Genomic DNA, 18491 nt, shown 5'->3' with positions numbered 1-18491 from the left:
TCCTCCTCCTCCTCCTCCTTCTTCTTCTTCTTCTTCTTCTTCTTCTTCTTCTTCTTCTTCTTCTTCTTCTTCTTCTTCTTCTTCTCCTTCTTCTTCTCCTTCTTATTCTTTTACCAATGCGTGTGAGACTCGCCTGGTCATCCACAGGGAGGCTTCCCCGCCGAGTACATGCTGGATGAGGAAGGCCAAGGGAACCTGACCTGCCTGGACAGCAACCACTCCCACTTCATCCTGGTGGATGATGGGACCCACGGACAGTATGGTGTGGAGATTCCGCTGAGGACTAAGCTGGAGAAGTTCATCTCAGAGCAGACGAAGGAAAGGGGAGGTAAGTGTGTGTTCCTGAGGGCATCTGGGGCAGAGAGAAGAGAGACTGGCTCTGTGTCAGAGCCACAGATGGCCATGACCTGCATAGTTCTTGGGGGTGGGATCACAACATGACTGTATTCATTTCCAATCACCACGTGACTATTCATTTCCCTGAAAGCTTCTTCACGGGCACATGTCTTCTCTTGCCGCCTCGATCCTCAGTGAAGGGGTGTCAGTGTAGGCTTGGCTGTTGGCTGTCAGTTATTAGAACACCCTATATTTTCAACTAGAGATGGTTTCAGGCTGTGTCTTAGTCAGGGTTTGTATTCCTGTATAAAACACTATGACCAAAAAACAAGTTGGGGAGAAAAGGGTTTATTCAGCTTACACGTCCACATTGTTGTTCATCGCCGAAGGAAGTCAGGACAGGAACTCACACAGGGCAGGAACTTGGAGGCGGGAGCTGACGCAGAGGCCATGGAGGGGTGCTGCTTACTGGCTTGCTTCCCTGGCTTGCTCAGCTTGCTTTCTTATAGAACCCAGGACCACCAGCCCAGGGATGGCACCACCCACAATGGGCCCTCCCACCCTTGATCACTACCTGAGAAAATGCCTTACAACTGGATCTCATGGAGGCATTTCCTCAAGGGAGGCTCCTTTCTCTGTGATATATCCAGCTTGTGTCAAGTTGACACACAAAACCAGCCTGTACAGGCTGTGAAAAGGGAGCAGGTGACAGGCAGACTTCACAGCTGGACCTCAGTTGCCTGTGGGGAGAGGGTTGGGAACACCCAGTGTGTGAGGTGAGGGGAGAACACACAGAGCATGGGGCGGGGGGGTTCCAGCTCATCACATGGATTGTTTGAATGAAGCTGGGCAGCAGATAGCAAGCTTCCTTGTTCTTCCGGTATCAGGGCCCTCTCTGGGGTTGGGCACCCTGCCCTCTAATACCTCCCCCAGGTCTGATGGTGTGTCCACTAAATTCCCAGGGAATCTGCAATCTGTTTAGGCACCACACCGGGGGAAGCACTGCTTGGGGGAGCACTGCTTGGGGGAGCACTGCTTGGGGGAGCACTGCTTGAGGGAGTACTGCTTGTAGTAGAAGGTGTATGAAGGCAGGCACCCCTGTTGGCCCTGGGTGGGTGTCGAAATGAACCCCTCATATCACCTCCATTTTCCTGCCTTCTGGGGGGTGTGTTGAAGAATCATAATGTGTGTCCCCATCCCCCTCAGCCCACGTGGGATGGCTCCATCCCTTCTAGAGACTCCTTGAGCCAGCATGGATTTTGAGGCACCATGAAAAGAGCTTCAGAGAAAGGCTGGCTGGCTAGAGTGGTCACTGGGTAGAGGAGATGGGTTCTGTTCTTGCCCCTTCTGTACAATTCAGTCAGGATGGGGTAGGAGGCAGGTGGAAGGCTGGCCAGGGTAGTCCAGTGCAGGGGTCCCTACTGTGGTAGATGCAGGGGTAGGTACAGGGATGGGGTGAGCGGGCGGGGACAGGAAGAATGTGGAACAAATGGCCAGGTCTTGGTTTTGCTTCATCTACCCAACCTCCAGACAGGGTTTCTCTGTGTAGCCCTGACTCTCCTGGAAATCACTCTGTGGACCAGGCTGGCCTCGAACTCACAGAGATCAGCCTTTCTCTGCCGGGATTAGAGGCGAGTGCTACCACCACCTGGCTAGTTTTGCTTTTTTATGGTGAATAAGCAACTTGTTCGCAAGCCACCATGGCTCACCATTAGCAGCTGCCATTATCTGCCACTGGGCCCAGCTGGTTCTTCCCCCATGTGACTAGGGTGGAGGAAGAGGATTCAAATGGTAGCTCTGTGCTTTCCCCTACTTGCCTTCATATGGGCTCTGTGTCTGTCTAGGTGTGGCCATCAAGATCCCCATTGTCTGCGTGGTGTTGGAGGGTGGCCCTGGCACTCTGCATGTGAGTACTCGCTGCTGTGCAGGGTGTGGCTCGGATGCTGCTTTGGAGGGAGGACTGGTAGATGCTTTGGAGGGAGGACTGGTAGGTGCTTTGGAGGGAGGACTGGTAGGTGCTTTGGCTAGAATCTGGTGCCATCACTGTGAACACACATGGCATGCTGTCCTCAGGATATGGAGGAGAGGGAATCCACTACAGGATAGGGATGTTTCTGGGTGGGAAAAGAGGCACATGATGGATAGACCCTCCTGAAGAGGTGGCTTGGCTTTAGCTCAGGTCATGGTGGATCTGCTGCCTCTGCCTTTCCCATGGCCTCTCCATAAGACTTCTACCCAGTATCCCAGTCACTACTCTCTGAGTACAAGCTCCAGACCTGGTCCAGCTCCTGGAGCTGAGATCTGGGGCTTTCCTCATGGTTCTGGTAGCCCTTGGGTTTTGGTCATTCTGGATCCACACAGCATCCCTGTGTGTGTGTCGGGTCAATGGCTATGCCATGAACCCTTTTTACTAATTGGTATTGGGTGTTGGCTGACAAGCCCAAGTCAGGTGTATCCGTGGTACATTCCTTGTGTGTTAGCAGCAGCTCTCTGGTGTGCACCAAACCAGTGACAGTTTCCAGAAAGTTCCAGCTTCATAGGCTCACTCTAGCAGCAAGTGAGATGCAACCTTAGCTGCTACTGAACGATGCTCTGTTCCAAATTTGTGAGACCCGGGTGAGGACTCTGCCCGGCTCACACTTGGTTCCTCTTTGGCAGACAATCTACAATGCCATCAACAATGGCACGCCCTGCGTGATAGTGGAGGGCTCCGGCCGAGTGGCTGACGTCATCGCTCAGGTAGCTACTCTGCCCGTCTCTGAGATCACCATCTCCTTGATCCAGCAGAAGCTCAGCATCTTCTTCCAGGAGATGTTTGAGACTTTCACCGAAAACCAGATCGTGGAATGGACCAAAAAGGTGAGGCTCATACTCTCATGGTTACCAGGCCGACTCCCAGACACATCAGGATTCCAGAAACCCAAGGGGTCAGAGTGGGTGCATGATTGGATTTGCAGATGGTGGGGGGCTCTGAGCCCCAGAAGAGGAGAGGTGACCTGGTTGGGCCCTGAGAGTTTGAAGCATGTGACAGACAGCATACCAAAGGAGAACTGGGCTTTGAACACTATATTTAGAATGCTAGAGCCCCTCTGGGACACCCCAGCATGAGAGTGCTGTTCTGGGACCCAAAGCCTGTTGGGATAGAGGGGTGTGGTATTTGGGAAGGGCCAGGAAGCACAGGAGGGGCCTTACCTGGTATGCTGGCAGCAGAGGAGTTTAGTGGTCACAGCAGTGAGTGGTCCAGCCTTGTCTCCTCATAAAAGCACTCAAGAGTGACCTCAGAGGTGCCCAGCTCCCCAGTCCAGAAGCTGGGTTTAGGGGTGGTGCCCTCAGGAGACCTGCAGAGGCACCAAGTGTATAGCAAGTATCTATACTTTTGGAATATCCCCTGCAAGGCAGGCTGAGTCTCAGAGCTCCGAGCTCACTCTCAGTTTTCCTTACTAAGTGAACTTCTTGGGGTGAGCATGAGCAGTGCTAGGCTTCAGTCGAGCTGAGCTTAGGTCCCACCAACCATAGGCCACTGGGACACCTGGAGCTAGCCATACCAGAGTTATAAAGGGACTTGGGCTGAGGCTGAACAGTGGACAACCAAGAACTCTCCGACTAGGTAGCTTAGGGAAGCACGGAGACCTCATTTTAAATTTGCCAAGGACTCAAGAGTGGCCTTGTTTGATGTGGATGCTGTGATGGTTTATATAATGCTTGACCCAGGGAGTGGCAGTATTAGGAGGTGTGGCTTTGTTGGAGTAGGTGTGTCACTGTGGGCATGGGCTTTAAGACCCTCATCCTAGCTGCCTGGAAGTCACTCTTCCACTAGTAACCTTCAGATGAAGATGTAGAACTCTCAGCTCCTCCTGCACCATGCCTACCTGGATGTTGCCATCCAGCTGCAAGCCAGCTCCAATTAAATGTTGTCCTTATAAGAGTTGCCTTGGTCATGGTGTCTGTTCATAGCAGTAAAACCCTAAGACAGATGCTCTACAGGATTATCCAGCAGGGAAACAACTTGAGTTCTGTGAGCTCCTCATCCCCTTCCTTTATCCCCTCCCAGTCCTGAAGACCTTTGCTTCTTTGTTGGGTGTGCTGTGAGCTGTAAGGCAGGCCAGGAGCCTTTTCTTGGCAACATTATAAATTATTCAGGCAATTCAGAGAACTGAATTTAATCTCTCTCTTTATCCAAAAGTATTTTTGTTATATTTAGTGTGTGTGTGTGTGTGTGTGTGTGTGTGTGTGTGTGTGATGCTCACACACTGGTGCTACAATGCACACAGTATGAATGTCAGAGAATACTTTCTTCTACCATATGGGTCCTAGGAGATTGAAGTCAGGTCATCAGGTTTGGTGGCAAGTGCTCTCACTGGGTCTGCGCCTGCCCAGACTGGGGCGTGTCACTCCTTGTTGGGGCCTCAATTCCTTTCGACCTTCAAGGAGGCAGGGCATCTCCAGCCCTGAATCTCACTGAAATCCATTCGCTGCAGATCCAAGACATTGTCCGGAGGCGGCAGCTGCTGACGATCTTCCGGGAAGGCAAGGATGGTCAGCAGGATGTGGATGTGGCCATTCTGCAGGCGTTACTGAAAGGTGAGGCTAGGAGTCAGGGGGAAAAGGGAGGGGAGAGACCAGAACATGTGGGTTCAGGATAAATATCAGCATCTCAGTCAGGTGGAGCAGCTGCCCTGCCACGCCCTGCACACCCCTGTCACCCAGAGAACACAGCAAACTCCCAGTGAGATCAACTCACTCACCTACACCTATCCCATTACGGTCAAACTTTTCAGAGACAACAAATCTTAAGAACAGCACGACGAGGTGTCTGTTATCCCATACAAGGGAGTCTCAATAAGATCCTATGCAGGGGCTGGAGAGATGGCTCAGCAGTTAAGAGCACCCTCTGCTCTTCCAGTGGTCCTGAGTTCAATTCCTAGCAACCACATGGTAGTGTCTGAAGACAGCAGCAATGTACTTGTATGCATAAAATAAATAAATATTAAAAAAGATAATGTGCAGATTTCCTTTAGAAGGTGGAAGGCAGAGGGCTGTAAAGTAGAAGAGAAATTAAGATAGTCTTAGATAAACAAGAACACTTGTAACCACTTCAGGAGTTACAAGAAATGCTCAGGGGGCCAGCGGGGGAGAACTTAAAGTTACTATCTATTTAGTAAACCTATTCCATAGACAGTGATTCAAAGCCATATGAAGAAGTAAAGATCCCCAATAGGCGAATTCACAGGCAGTTAAAAACTTTCCAGTCAGTGTAACACTTACAACTGCAGCAATTGTTTCCTTCATTACATAAGAGGTTAAGACAGTAATAGTTACTAGTCTAAAAATTAGTATTCTAAGCCAGGTCTCTGGACTCATGCTTGCAATCTCCGAACTTCAGAGCCTGAAGCAAGAGATTCACTGCCAAGTTCAAGGCCAGGCTGGGCTTTAAAATACTTTGAAGATTAACCTGGGGAGCCTGCAAGAGAGCTTACAAAACATCACTACAGCAAACTCCACTTATAAAAGGGACTTAGAGGGACTGGGCGTGGTGGCGCACACCTTTAATCCCAGCACTTGGGAGGCAGAGGCAGGTGAATTTCTGAGTTCAAGACCAGCCTGGTCTACAAAGTGAGTTCCAGGACAGCCAGGGCTACACAGAGAAACCCTGTAAAAAAAAAAAAAAAAAAAAAAAAAAAAAAAAAAAAGCGACTTAGAGTAGATAAGCATAGAGAAAGAGGTGGAGTCACGGGTGTTAGGGCTGGAGTGGGGCTGAGGAAGGGCCAGGGACACATTCCTGGGGAGACATCAATGAACCATCTGCTCACCTCAGATAGGGAATCAATGACAGATCAAAGTAACACTGCTGCCAAACTCCAATTTGGTAAACCAATGAGTTTGTTGAGGTTACTAGAGGAGTGTGGGTGAGAATTTACTCAAAGAACCATGGGTGACTCAGAGCCAGGAGCATTATCACTGGAAGGCCACTCCAGTATGGTTGATGACTCAAGAAACTGTGTCTCTGGGATTCTCTGTACCACTTGCAGGCAGTTACATAGTTGGAAGCATCTTCTTGTCTCAGCATTCTTCTATTGCTTATATAACCTTGGGAAGTAATGGACCTTGTGAGTTTGGCAAGTTTCAGGGACTTCCTGAGTCTTAATGAGTTTCCTTCCAGGAAGGAGGTTTCAGCTGGAGAAAAGTACTACATAACAGGGGGCTGGGGACCAGCCTGGACAGAAGCAGAGTCTCTGTGTGGTTTCAGTATATATATATATATTTTTTTTTCTGGTCTATTTCCTGTGGTGTGGAGCATGCTTCATGGCCTCTGCATTTTCTCTCCTCCTTGGTGACTGATATGAGTCCTTAGTCATATGTTTGAAGTGGAAAATCTTTCCTCAGTTTGCAGGTTGCAGCTACATTTTCTTCAAGTGGCTTTAAAGAACAGAGGGATTAGCTTTCATGGTTTATCATTTTTCCCTTTGTAGTTTGTGTTCTCTGTGTCCTGGCTTAGAACTCAGCCTGCCTCATGGGTGCTGATATTCACTGATGTCGCTTTACACACATAGCCCGACTCAGCACCCTATTGTGTGGTATATGTGTGGGGGAGGGCAAAGCTGTTTTTTGTTTTTCTCCAAATAGAAATGTACAGGATTGTGGACCTGAGTTCTGATCTCTTTCACACACACACACACACACACACACACACACACACACACACACACACACACACACACTGTGTATATGTGTGCATATGTGTGTATATGTGTGTCTGTGTGTGTGAATGTGTGTCTGTGTGTGTATGTGTTTCTCTGTATGCATATGTGTGCATGTATGTGTGTGTGCACATGTGTATTTGTGTGCATGTGTGTGCATGTGTATTTGTATGTGTGTGCATGTATGGGTCTGTGTGTGTATGTGTGTATGTGTGTTTATGTGTGTTTGTGTGTGTTGGCTTTTGGGATTCTGCTTTGCACGTTAGTGTAAATGAATGCTCTTTAGAGTCCTGTATCTTCTTTTATTGTAACTTATGCTGTGGCCCACCTGTCACAGAGGGGCTTGGTATGTCTGGAAGGTGACCCGAAATGGGGAGATGGGACTAAAGGGATGACCAAAGCCATGAGATTCTCTGAGCCTAATGGTGATTAAAAAGCACTTCCCAAGGTGGGTGTCCTGGGAGGGGGTCAGCACTGAGCTCTGAGTTCGCCTTGGAATCTTTATGGGAACTAGAATTCCTGGCCAGCTCCTGAGCCTGACGCCAGCTAAACCTCAGGTAGCGGTACCTGACACACACTGTCACCCACAGCCTCTCGAAGCCAAGACCACTTTGGCCACGAGAACTGGGACCATCAGCTGAAGCTGGCCGTGGCCTGGAACCGCGTAGACATCGCTCGCAGTGAGATCTTCACCGATGAGTGGCAGTGGAAGGTGGGGTGTTGTGTTCAAATGGGGTTTGTGTGTGTGTTCCTGCAGGGCTCCAGTTCTGCCTTAGGTCTTTAAAGGACTAGGGTGGGCTCCATCCTTCAGGACAGATATCCCACCAGCCTCTCCCGGGGCCTGAGCTCAGAGTTCCAGGAGGCACTGACTTAGTGTGAACGTCACTGAGCAGTGCTCCCTCTCAGCCTGCAGATCTGCATCCCATGATGACGGCCGCTCTCATCTCCAACAAGCCTGAGTTCGTGAGGCTCTTTCTGGAGAATGGGGTGCGGCTGAAGGAGTTTGTCACTTGGGATACTCTTCTCTGCCTGTACGAGAACCTGGAGCCATCCTGTCTCTTCCATAGCAAGTTGCAGAAGGTGCTGGCCGAAGAGCAGCGCTTAGCCTACGCACCTGCAACGCCCCGCCTGCACATGCACCATGTGGCCCAGGTGCTTCGTGAACTCCTGGGGGACTCCACGCAGCTGCTGTACCCCCGGCCCCGGTACACTGACCGGCCACGGCTCTCGATGACCGTGCCACACATCAAGCTGAATGTGAGTGCTGGGAATGTGGACCCGAGTGACATGGATGCTGGTGTGAGCGGTGCAGGGACATGCTGGTGATGTCCAACGTCTGACTCCTTGGTGGATGGCCACTGTGTCCTCAGCTGGGTGGTGACCTCTTACAGTCATTAGAAAACGCATTGCTAAATGTGGGGGGGAGGCAGGGGAGCGGTGGGGGAAGGGGAGGATATCTATAATTTCAGCTGTCAGGAGGCTGAGGTAGGAAGGTGAGGAGTTCGAGGCCAACTTGGGCTACATGATGAGGTAGTCACTGAGGTAGTCCCAAAGAAAGAAAGGAAGAGAGAAAAGAGAAAGAGGCAAAACCAGCTGACCATAGGAATGAGCCCAAAGCAATGGGCTCTGCACTCTGTCTGGGAAGGCGCGGGCCGTGTGAAATGTTTCAGAACCAGGGCTTAAACAATAGAGATTCATTTTTACACAGTAATGGAGGCTGAGATCCGAGGGCAGTGACAGGGTGGTTCCTGCAGAGTCAGACCTCTCTCCCTGTCTTGCAGGAAGGGGCGCTCCTTTATATGGGAAGGTGGTCGGAAATACCCTCCTTGCTTAAACCCCAAAGGCTTCCGAATAACCCCATTTGATTACCTCTAGAAATGTCTATAGTAGTTTTTTCCCCCTCGTCATTGAGACCAAATACCCGACCAACCTCCACCCCCCCACTACCCCACCCCCATAAAAGCAGCTCTGGGGAGGAAGGTCTTTATTTATTTATTTTTTTGGATTTTTTTTTTATTAGATATTTTCTTTATTTACATTTCAAATGCTATCAATTCCAGGGCACGTCTTGGTGAAGTCACGCCAGCAGGATCCTGAGGCAGCTGGTCATGTGGCATCTCCACTCAGGAAGCAAAGAGAGATGAGCGCTAGGGATTAGCTCACTTTTTCTTTCTCCTCCCCCCCCTCGCTCAGTCTGTGGCCCATGTACTGGCACCATATATGTTCAGGATGAGACTCTCCTCACTTAAACTCCAAAGGCACACCCAGAGGTGGTTCCAGATCCTATCAGCCAGGATAAATCTTCAAGGTGTCGTGTTTTTGAAATTCCACATTTCAGGTTTAGGCTCCAACATAGCACTTTTGGAGGGGCTCAGTTTGCTTGTAACACCCCCATTCTAAAGATGGGAAGACAGGTTTCTCAGGGAGAGCACCTCCCCTCTACCCTGAGCCCCCAAGTCCTGCTCTGTGCCTGGACTGATAGGAAGCACGGTGTGTCTTGCCAAGGGAGGTGTGGCATTTATACACTCACCACATACTTTAGCTGGCGTTAGCAACAGGAGGATCCCTTGCTTCTCTTCTGTTTATGGCTTGAGTCTGGTGAATTGGCGTGCATGTGCGTGTGCGTGTGCGTGTGCGTGTGCGTGTGCGTGTGCGTGTGTGTGTGTGTGTGTGTGTGTGTGTTGTATATACATTTAGACCTGTGTGTATCTGTAAGTGGAGGCCAGAGATTGACATTGGGTATCTCCATCAATTGTTACTACCCAATTTTGAAGATAGGGTCTCTTGTTGATTCTGTAGTTTGCTGTTTCAGCTAGCCTGACTAATTGGCCAACTCTAGGAGTCCTCCTGCCTCTGCTGCTCAAACACCACTATACTTGCTCACTTTTCTTTCCATGTGGCCAGCAGGGATCTGAACTAAGGCCCTCAGGCTTATGTGGCAAGCTCTTTACCCACCTGAGCCATTTCCTCCGCTCCCAGAGAATCATTTAATTACGTCCCCAAAAGTGATGTGTGCCATCTCTCTGTGACTTCACAAGACAGGACACACACTGCCCACTCACTACCTTGGGGGTCTAATGCTGGGAACGTCTTTGGGACATGAATTGTTCTCTGCCTATCAGGTGCAGGGAGTGAGCCTCCGGTCCCTCTATAAGCGATCAACAGGCCACGTTACCTTCACCATTGACCCAGTCCGTGACCTTCTCATTTGGGCCATCATCCAGAACCACAGGGAGCTGGCAGGCATCATCTGGGCTCAGGTACCAGGCCAGGCTCAGTTGCAACATCTAGACGGGTGGTCAGAGTCGGGGACTCACTTCCTGCAGCAATCACAGCTCACATCTGTGCGGTATGGTTAGGATCTCTAACCCAGAGAGGCTTGGAGTGCCCAGAAGTGGGGAACAAGAAACATTTGTGGAAAAATAATTCTTAAAGATTTATTTATTTATTTATTTCACGTATGCGGGTACACTGTCACTGTCTTCAGAAACACCGGAAGAGGGCATTGGATTCCATTACAGGTGGTTGTGAGCCACCACGTGGTTGCTGGGAATTGAACTCAGGACCTCCGGAAGAGCAGTCAGTGCTCTTAACCGCTGAGCCATCTCTCCAGCCCCAGAAAAATAATTCTTAAATAGAAGACAAAAAGAAAAGAAAGGAGAGATAAAGGTCCTGTAAGCAATCTGCTGTGGTCACTTCCAGGGCTTCTGATGTAGGCAGTGTTGTTCTTCTGTGACCTACCCAGGTCCCTGTCCGTTATACTCATTAGGGAGACAAGCACAAGGTACCCGTGGGTCCATACAAGAGGCCGCCATCAGAGGGGTTATGGGTTAATGTGGTGTGACTCAAGTTGTTTATGTGAACAGGCTTCAGATCCTAAGCAGCTCTGTTCACTAACAGATTTCTGGGAGCAGGGTGGGCAAGCCTAGGTAGTCCCCCAGATCCTTACAGTGTCCTTGTGTCCCAGAGTCAGGACTCGACCGCTGCAGCACTGGCCTGTAGTAAGATCCTGAAGGAGCTGTCCAAGGAGGAGGAAGATACAGACAGCTCTGAGGAGATGCTGGCACTGGCAGACGAGTTTGAGCACAGAGCTATAGGTGAGTCTCCTGGGGCCACCTGCACTGTCACCGGCATCTTGATCTCTGCATGTAGGTTCTAATGCTACTACTTGGAGTCCTTGCCCATGGTCTAGATGTTTCAGGACCGTACCGATATGTTAGTCTCACCCAGTGTCTTGCCTTTCCTTTGGGTATCACTCGAAGGGCTGGCTCTCTGATTGTCCCCGTGCGCTGAGTGTTTCTCCCTCTTCTCCTCAGGTGTCTTCACTGAGTGCTACAGGAAAGATGAGGAAAGAGCCCAGAAGCTGCTTGTCCGTGTGTCCGAGGCCTGGGGGAAGACCACCTGCCTGCAGCTGGCCCTAGAGGCCAAGGACATGAAATTCGTGTCTCATGGAGGCATCCAGGTGATTTCCTGAGGGTGCTAAGCTAGGTGCTTAGGTGGGCGCAGCCCTGACTCTGGTGACATGGCTGGTCCCAGCAGTGCAACTCTTTGGTGACTGGAATAGTGCCTGGTACTATAGGCAGATGGACGGACCCTTGTCTCCTGGTTTGGCGATGGGCAAACTGTCGCACAGCAAAGTAAGTGGCTGGTGGCCATGAAGGAGGGAAGCTCAAATGTGAGGTGGCCTTCAGTGCACTTTCCAAGAGCCCATGCCATCTAAGGGGGCCTCAGGAAGAATAGGGGGACAGCATAGCCTTCATGGAACACTAAGGACCAGGGAATGTGCTCCTTTACTGCTTTATTGATTGGTTATTCTTTTTTTTTAACCTCTTTTTTAAAAGATGTATTTATTTATGTAAGCACACTGTAGCTGTCTTCAGACACCCAAGAAGAAGGCTTCAGGTCTCATTACAGATGGTTGTGAGCCACCATGTGGTTGCTAGGATTTGAACTTAGGACCTTAGAAGAGCAATCAGTGCTCTTAACCGCTGAGCCACCTCTCCAGCCCTTGATTGGCTATTCTTAGAGCACAGCCTATGCTGTTACAATATCTATGGAGCTCCTCGTGTCCTGGGCTGTGCAGAACCTGGGGATGCCCGGGGAGGAATCCAAGCTGGCCCACGGCACTGAAAAGGGTCTTCTTATGACTGCCTGAGATTGTATGGCCTGGGGACCTTGCGAAGACTGGGAATCCTGCAGCTGGAGGAGGGTCAGAGCCCCGTGTAATAAGTACTGCTTCTACCCCACGCACAATGGTCTGGCTCCAATCTCCCAGGCCCTCATTCTTCTGCTGGCTGACAATGGGGTGCCTGTCAGAGCACTGTGGCTATGAGGATGTGGCCATCGCTCATCCTTGGGTGACTGGGGTCTTGGGTCAGAGTCAGGCCTTTGGGTACCCACTTTCCTGAGACTGTCCTGTCCACAGGCTTTCCTAACCAAGGTGTGGTGGGGCCAGCTCTGTGTGGACAATGGCCTGTGGAGGATCATCCTGTGCATGCTGGCCTTCCCGCTGCTCTTCACCGGCTTCATCTCCTTCAGGTGAGGGGGAAGGGACCCCTAGGATGTGCAGGAAGCAGGGCGAGTACTAACCACCAATGCTCACTGGGTCAAATTTCCACATCCTGAGTTTTCTGCTGAATACTGAATGATGGTGGTGCTGATGAGTCTGTCTCCATGGCAACAGGGATCCTGGAGTAAATAGGTGTGGCCTTGGTGATGCAGCCAGACTAGGTGGAAGACTGAAGACCAGGCCTGGCTATGCTTCACTTGCGGTCTCCTTGGAGCACACAGGCTCTTGTGACGATGTCATCTTTGTTTTGATAGACAGTGTCACTGGGTTCCCTGGGAGTTCAGGGCCAGGTGGCCAGTGGGAAGCCCTCTCATAGACATAGATCACATGATCCATTACCTTATCACAGCCTGACTGTAGGAAATATGCTCTAGGGGAAACTGAGGCACTGAGGAGCAGCCTCAGTCTACCTTGCCTTCTGGATTCCCACCCTCCACAGACCTAGGAGGACCAGAAATCGATCTCATCCTGCTCGGGGTCATGGACATCACCCTGCGACCTTTGTAGCGTCTTCCCCTTCCCTGAGAGGAACAGAGCTGAGCCTGTGTTTCCAATAGCAGCTATGACAAGAGGCTTCACATCAGAGCACAGCTCTTGGTCACACTGTTAGACCCTTTTGACAGTAACGGTAGCTGGTCCTCATTTGCAAGGGCACCTGAGGCCTGAGAGTTCCTCTAAAGCTTAGAGCACGTCACAGGGAACCTAACCCAGGTCAGGCTCACAACCAAGGGTGGCTCTGGATAGGAGCTGTGTTGTTCACAGGATGTGCAGAGATTTGACATCTGAAGAGACCTTTTGGGCCTATTTGAGGTTTGGGGTCTTCAGTGCCAAGGCTGTCTTGCTGGCCTGTCTATAACTGCTAAGTGACCTTGGGTATTAGGAGAGCTATTCCTTTCTGAGTGCATTTGCCCCTCGAGTCAGGGTGAGTGGAATGTAAAGTCTGTGGGATAGCACGGTCACCTGATGTGTCTTCTGCAGGGAAAAGAGGCTGCAGGCACTGTGTCGCCCAGCCCGCGTCCGCGCCTTCTTCAATGCGCCTGTGGTCATCTTCCATATGAATATCCTCTCCTACTTTGCCTTCCTCTGCCTGTTTGCCTACGTGCTCATGGTGGACTTCCAGCCTTCTCCATCCTGGTGCGAGTACCTCATCTACCTGTGGCTCTTCTCCCTGGTGTGCGAAGAGACTCGGCAGGTGCTCATTGCTCCTTCATCAAGTGTCTGTTAACAACGGAGCCTCACCCAAGCTCCCAGGTGCTGGGCAGAACCCCAGGAGGCAGCTACCTACTCCTCCATTTGGGAGCTCTCCTCCATGGCCTGGCTGCCTTGTCTGAGGCTGGGCTTCTGGACCTTTCCGAGGCAAAACGTTCACGATTGACCTCAGTTTCTGGTGCTGCCAGAGGTTGAGCCAAGGTCCCCCACCTGCCTAATCACATGCTGTGGCCACCTTTGAGTGGGCATGTCTCCCCACAGTGCCAAGTGTGGGGATCTGTGTGATCATTTGCAAAAGACTTGGGCCGATGGAGAGCCATGGGCATTGTTCATGCCACAAAAGGGGCTTAGAGTAAAACGTGCCAAATGCAGAGGTACCGGGTCACCCAAGGACTGCTGACCCAGAGTATCCAGAGGTCACTTTCCTGAGGCAGAGGCAGAATTTGATGCTCCCTGAAAGGATGTGTAATGATATTCAGGGCCAGGGCTACTCAAGCCATCTTTTGCAAGCTCCAGGGTCCAGGGTTTGTACTGGCAGCTGTACACAGACAAGCCTCTGTCCTTATGGCGGATGTTTCCAGTCCCTTTAGAATTGAACTATTCCTGAGTGACCTATATGATGATCTGGACTAGCTCACACTCCTGATAAACAGGACATTACTGTGAGGCTGGACATTCCAGGGACTTGAGGTCACCTCCTAGGACAGAGGCCTTCAGGACCATTGAGCAGACTAACCCTTCACTCAGGGTCCCACTGTATCCTTGTGGTGTCAGATTATATTGGGTGGACACTCGTTCTGTTGGGAGAACCAAAGAAGAAAGAGGAGACCCCAGAAAGGAACCATGCATGGGGTTGGAGCTGGATGAGGCTGGAACAATGCTGAGGCTGTGGAAGTTTGGGCTTCCTCGGCTTCTGTAGCCAGATCTTCCATGAAGGTCAGAGCTTCTATGTCCCCTGAACTCACCTCACATGGCAGTCCCAAGACAGAGGGCACATATGTCTCTTAGACTCTGTCTCTCAGGCCCAGAGAAAAGACGTGCCTTTGTTGGGGACATGGTAACAAAAAGGATGAGGATTATGGCCAGGCAGACCATGTGAGGATCCTGGGGTCTCTTCCAGGATCCTCTTTTCTGGGCTGTCTCAGGAAGTAGGCATCATTCTGGATAGAGCAAAGATTCTTGTGGGAGGTGCTGGTAGGGAGGAGGGAGGTTCTCCAGCATACACACGTGCACACACACACACACACACACACACACACACACACACTCACTCCCACATGTACATGCGCACACAGACTTAATAGCATCCCTGGTCCATGGGAGACAAGCAGTGAAGTCTGGTAGGAACTTACCTCGATGTGTGCTATTCGTTGGACTTGTTGAGTGCCAAGGTCCACCCTGTGTCCTGCTGGCCCCCACCATAGTCAAGATCTCTCTACAAAGGGCTTTGCTTATGTGACACTGATAGTGATGTTGGCCTCCCCTAACTGTGGTCTCCTCAGTAGCTATTCTACGATCCTGATGGCTGTGGCCTAATGAAGATGGCGTCCCTGTACTTCAGTGACTTCTGGAACAAACTGGACGTTGGGGCCATTCTGCTTTTCATAGTAGGACTGACCTGTCGGTGAGTAGCCAGGGTTCCCCCGCCTTCTCCCTGGCACCCAGACCCAGCCAGTTTAAGAGGTGGGGAGCTGGCTTGACCTCCTGACAGGTGATCTCTGAACCCCAACTCTTGCCTGTCGGTGGATGACCCAGACCATGCCTGCCCGTGGCACTGATGTAGAGACAGTGTTGTGGTGTGCGACTACTCTTTATCCATATGGGTTGCTGTCATATGCACGGGCCACCAGTCATGTTGTTTTTCTGAGTTTTCCAGACACAGAGTCTCCCCTTTGCTCCTCGCTGTGGGGTTACACCCCACTCATGACAGTTGTGTATCTAAGAGGTGGTGGCCCTCTCTCTTCTTGAAGTGAGATAGGTATGGCCAAAACTCCTCAATTATTTCTTAGATGTCCTTGTCCAACTCAGTTCTCTGTAGATAGTCTGCCCTTGATGTCACCCTTGCCTGTGATGTATTTAAGCCTGGTTCCTCCAGAGCCCTGTACCACCAAGGACCACCCCAAGCTAGGGAGAGGTTTTGCAAACCCCTGCCTCCTGGCATGCAGAGGCTGAGGTGGTACCCTGCCTACCACCAGGCTCATCCCAGCGACGCTGTACCCTGGGCGCATCATCCTGTCTTTGGACTTCATCATGTTCTGTCTCCGTCTCATGCACATCTTCACTATTAGCAAGACACTGGGGCCCAAGATAATCATCGTGAAGCGGATGGTGAGGGCACAAGGGAGGGGCTGGAGCCCATGGCTGCTGTGAGGGAAGCCGAGAGCTGTGCTTATCATGAAGGATGAAGGAAGGGGCAGAGCTTACTACTTGTACTGTGTCTTGGCTCTGCCTCATCCCCAGAATCTATGAACATCCCTCATACTGTTGTTGAATGCCACCTCCTCCAGGCTGCCTTCCATGTTTCTCATTTCACAGCCCCAACATGGACCCCACTGCTGTTCAGAATGCAAGTTCTTTATTCTTTGGGTCAACATTGGTCCCACTCCATGTCTTGGGGTACACCCTCTGAAGATATCAGTGTGCTTTGTGGGGTTGCATGGAGGCCCTGGGATGCTCCCCAGCATCTTGCATCCGTATCTGGGTGATAGTGGGGAGAGGCCATCCAGGGTGCTACCTGTTGTTTCACTCTCTGCAGATGAAGGACGTCTTCTTCTTCCTCTTTCTCCTGGCGGTGTGGGTGGTGTCCTTCGGGGTGGCTAAGCAGGCCATTCTCATACACAACGAGAGCCGCGTGGACTGGATCTTCCGTGGGGTTGTCTATCACTCTTACCTGACCATCTTTGGGCAGATCCCAACCTACATTGACGGTAGGAGCCAGCTTGTGGGCATCTAAGGGGCAAGAAGAATAGAGATGGCGATGAGGGGCTTCCTAGGACTCTCTCAGAGTCCAAGGTCGCAGGAGATGGGGTTCATTTCCAGCCAGCTGTGTGGCTTTCTAAGGACTGGGAAAGTCTGGGGCTCCATTGGGCCATCTTGCCTTGGATGTTGATGGTCCTCAACGGAGAGTGAAGGTACCTGCATTTCCCTATCAACGAGGAGCGTGTGACCAAGAACTTAAGCTATGCCGGAGATGTACGGGCACAGATGACAGTCACCCTGTCCCCCTTTCCCTCACCCCACTATACTCAGAAATTACTTCTTATTCTCTGACAGAAAGATGACTTTCATGTGTGTGTGTGTGTCTGTCTGTGTGTATGTATGTATGTATGTATGTATGTATGTATATGTGTGTACCTTTGCCTGTATGTGAGCCTGTGTGTGCATGTACATGTATGAGTGTATGCATGTGAGCATGTGTGTGTGTATGTGCATACGTGAGTGAGTGTAAGTGTGTATGTATGTATGGTGGCCAGAGGACAATGTCAGGTGTCATTTCGTAGGAGCCACCCACCTTGTTTGTTTGGTTTTTACTTTTTCCTTAATTTCTATTTTACGTGTATGAGTGTTTGAGTGCTGTAACTGTGGCATCCATGTGGGTATTGGGAATCGAACCCAGGTCCTCTGGAAGGACTCTTAACCATTGAGCCATCTTTCCAGCCCTCATTTTTTTTGAGACAGGATCTCTCAGTGGTCTGGAACTTGCCTAGTAGGCTAAGCCGGCTGAGCAGAGTCCCGGGGAACCGCTGGTCTCTGCCTTGGCACTGCTCTTGAAAGTTGAGGCAGAACATCTGGTTTTTAACAAGTCCTCATGCTGTGAGGGAAACGTTTGACTCTTCCCCAGTCCATATGCACTTTGTTATTGTTGTTGTTTTTATGTATATGAGTACACTGGTGTGTCTTAAGACACACCAGAAGAGAGCACTAGATCACATTACAGATGGTTGTGAGCCATTCTGTGGTAGCTGGGAACTGAACTCAGGACCTCGCAAAGAGCAGTCAGTGCTTTGAACCGCTGAGCCATCTCTCCCACATCACACAGTAGGTCCACACATGACACATGAGCGGTGTCCTACCGAAGCTAGCTTCAGACCCCACCCGATCAACAGCTGCTGCCGTCCTCCCTCAGTCCTCCAGCCCCTCCCCCCCCACTGTCATCTACACATTTACTCTCTAGGACATGTCACACATTCTAGAGCTAAGGTGGCATGAAGTTGGCTGCGTCTGGCTTTGTCACCCGGTGTCGCGTTCGGGGTTCCTGGAGGTGGGGTGGGGTGGGGTGAAAGGAATCAGCACCTCGTCCCACTTTATCAATAAATTGTATTTCTCTGCATGGATGGAGCACCCTTTAGCTCTCTGTAAGCCGGGAGCACTTGTGTTCCATCTGGGTTTTGGCTACTGTGGCTGCCGCTGGTGTGAACTTACGTCTGTGCTCCCGTGTTTAACTCTGTGAACATGCCAAGCTGTTTCCACAGAGGGTACATGCTTCAGTTTCTGCGAGCTCACACTCGTGACTGTCAGGCAGGTGTCGGCAGTGTCTTCCTGTGGATTTGATTGACATTTCTCTAATGGCTTCTGTGGACGTATTTCCACGTGCTTACTTACTGGACCATTTGTGGAACTTCTTAGGAGAAATATCCATTTCTATCTGGTGCTCATTTTCCCTCTTCCATTATATTTTT

General features: G+C 50.7%; 1 protein-coding gene across 3 annotated transcripts in view; it reads left to right on the top strand.

Annotated features, from left to right (window-relative positions):
* Trpm2 (transient receptor potential cation channel subfamily M member 2) overlaps positions 1 to 18491 on the top strand; it is a 53604-nt gene that overhangs the window by 16544 nt on the left and 18569 nt on the right. For all 3 annotated transcript variants that reach the window (XM_021205171.2, XM_029542598.1, XM_029542599.1), the window contains 14 exons: positions 148 to 328; positions 2181 to 2242; positions 2995 to 3195; positions 4815 to 4917; positions 7625 to 7746; positions 7941 to 8291; positions 10157 to 10294; positions 11002 to 11131; positions 11351 to 11496; positions 12460 to 12572; positions 13582 to 13795; positions 15318 to 15436; positions 16008 to 16140; positions 16568 to 16739. In XM_021205171.2, the coding sequence (XP_021060830.1) occupies positions 148 to 328; positions 2181 to 2242; positions 2995 to 3195; positions 4815 to 4917; positions 7625 to 7746; positions 7941 to 8291; positions 10157 to 10294; positions 11002 to 11131; positions 11351 to 11496; positions 12460 to 12572; positions 13582 to 13795; positions 15318 to 15436; positions 16008 to 16140; positions 16568 to 16739 (2185 nt within the window). The remainder of the gene's footprint in view (positions 1 to 147; positions 329 to 2180; positions 2243 to 2994; positions 3196 to 4814; positions 4918 to 7624; positions 7747 to 7940; positions 8292 to 10156; positions 10295 to 11001; positions 11132 to 11350; positions 11497 to 12459; positions 12573 to 13581; positions 13796 to 15317; positions 15437 to 16007; positions 16141 to 16567; positions 16740 to 18491) is intronic.

Source organism: Mus pahari, chromosome 9 (genome assembly GCF_900095145.1).
Source record: "Mus pahari chromosome 9, PAHARI_EIJ_v1.1, whole genome shotgun sequence".
Taxonomy (NCBI): Eukaryota; Metazoa; Chordata; class Mammalia; order Rodentia; family Muridae; genus Mus; species Mus pahari.
Note: the sequence above shows the minus strand (reverse complement) of the source record. Positions and strands in the feature narration are given on the sequence as shown.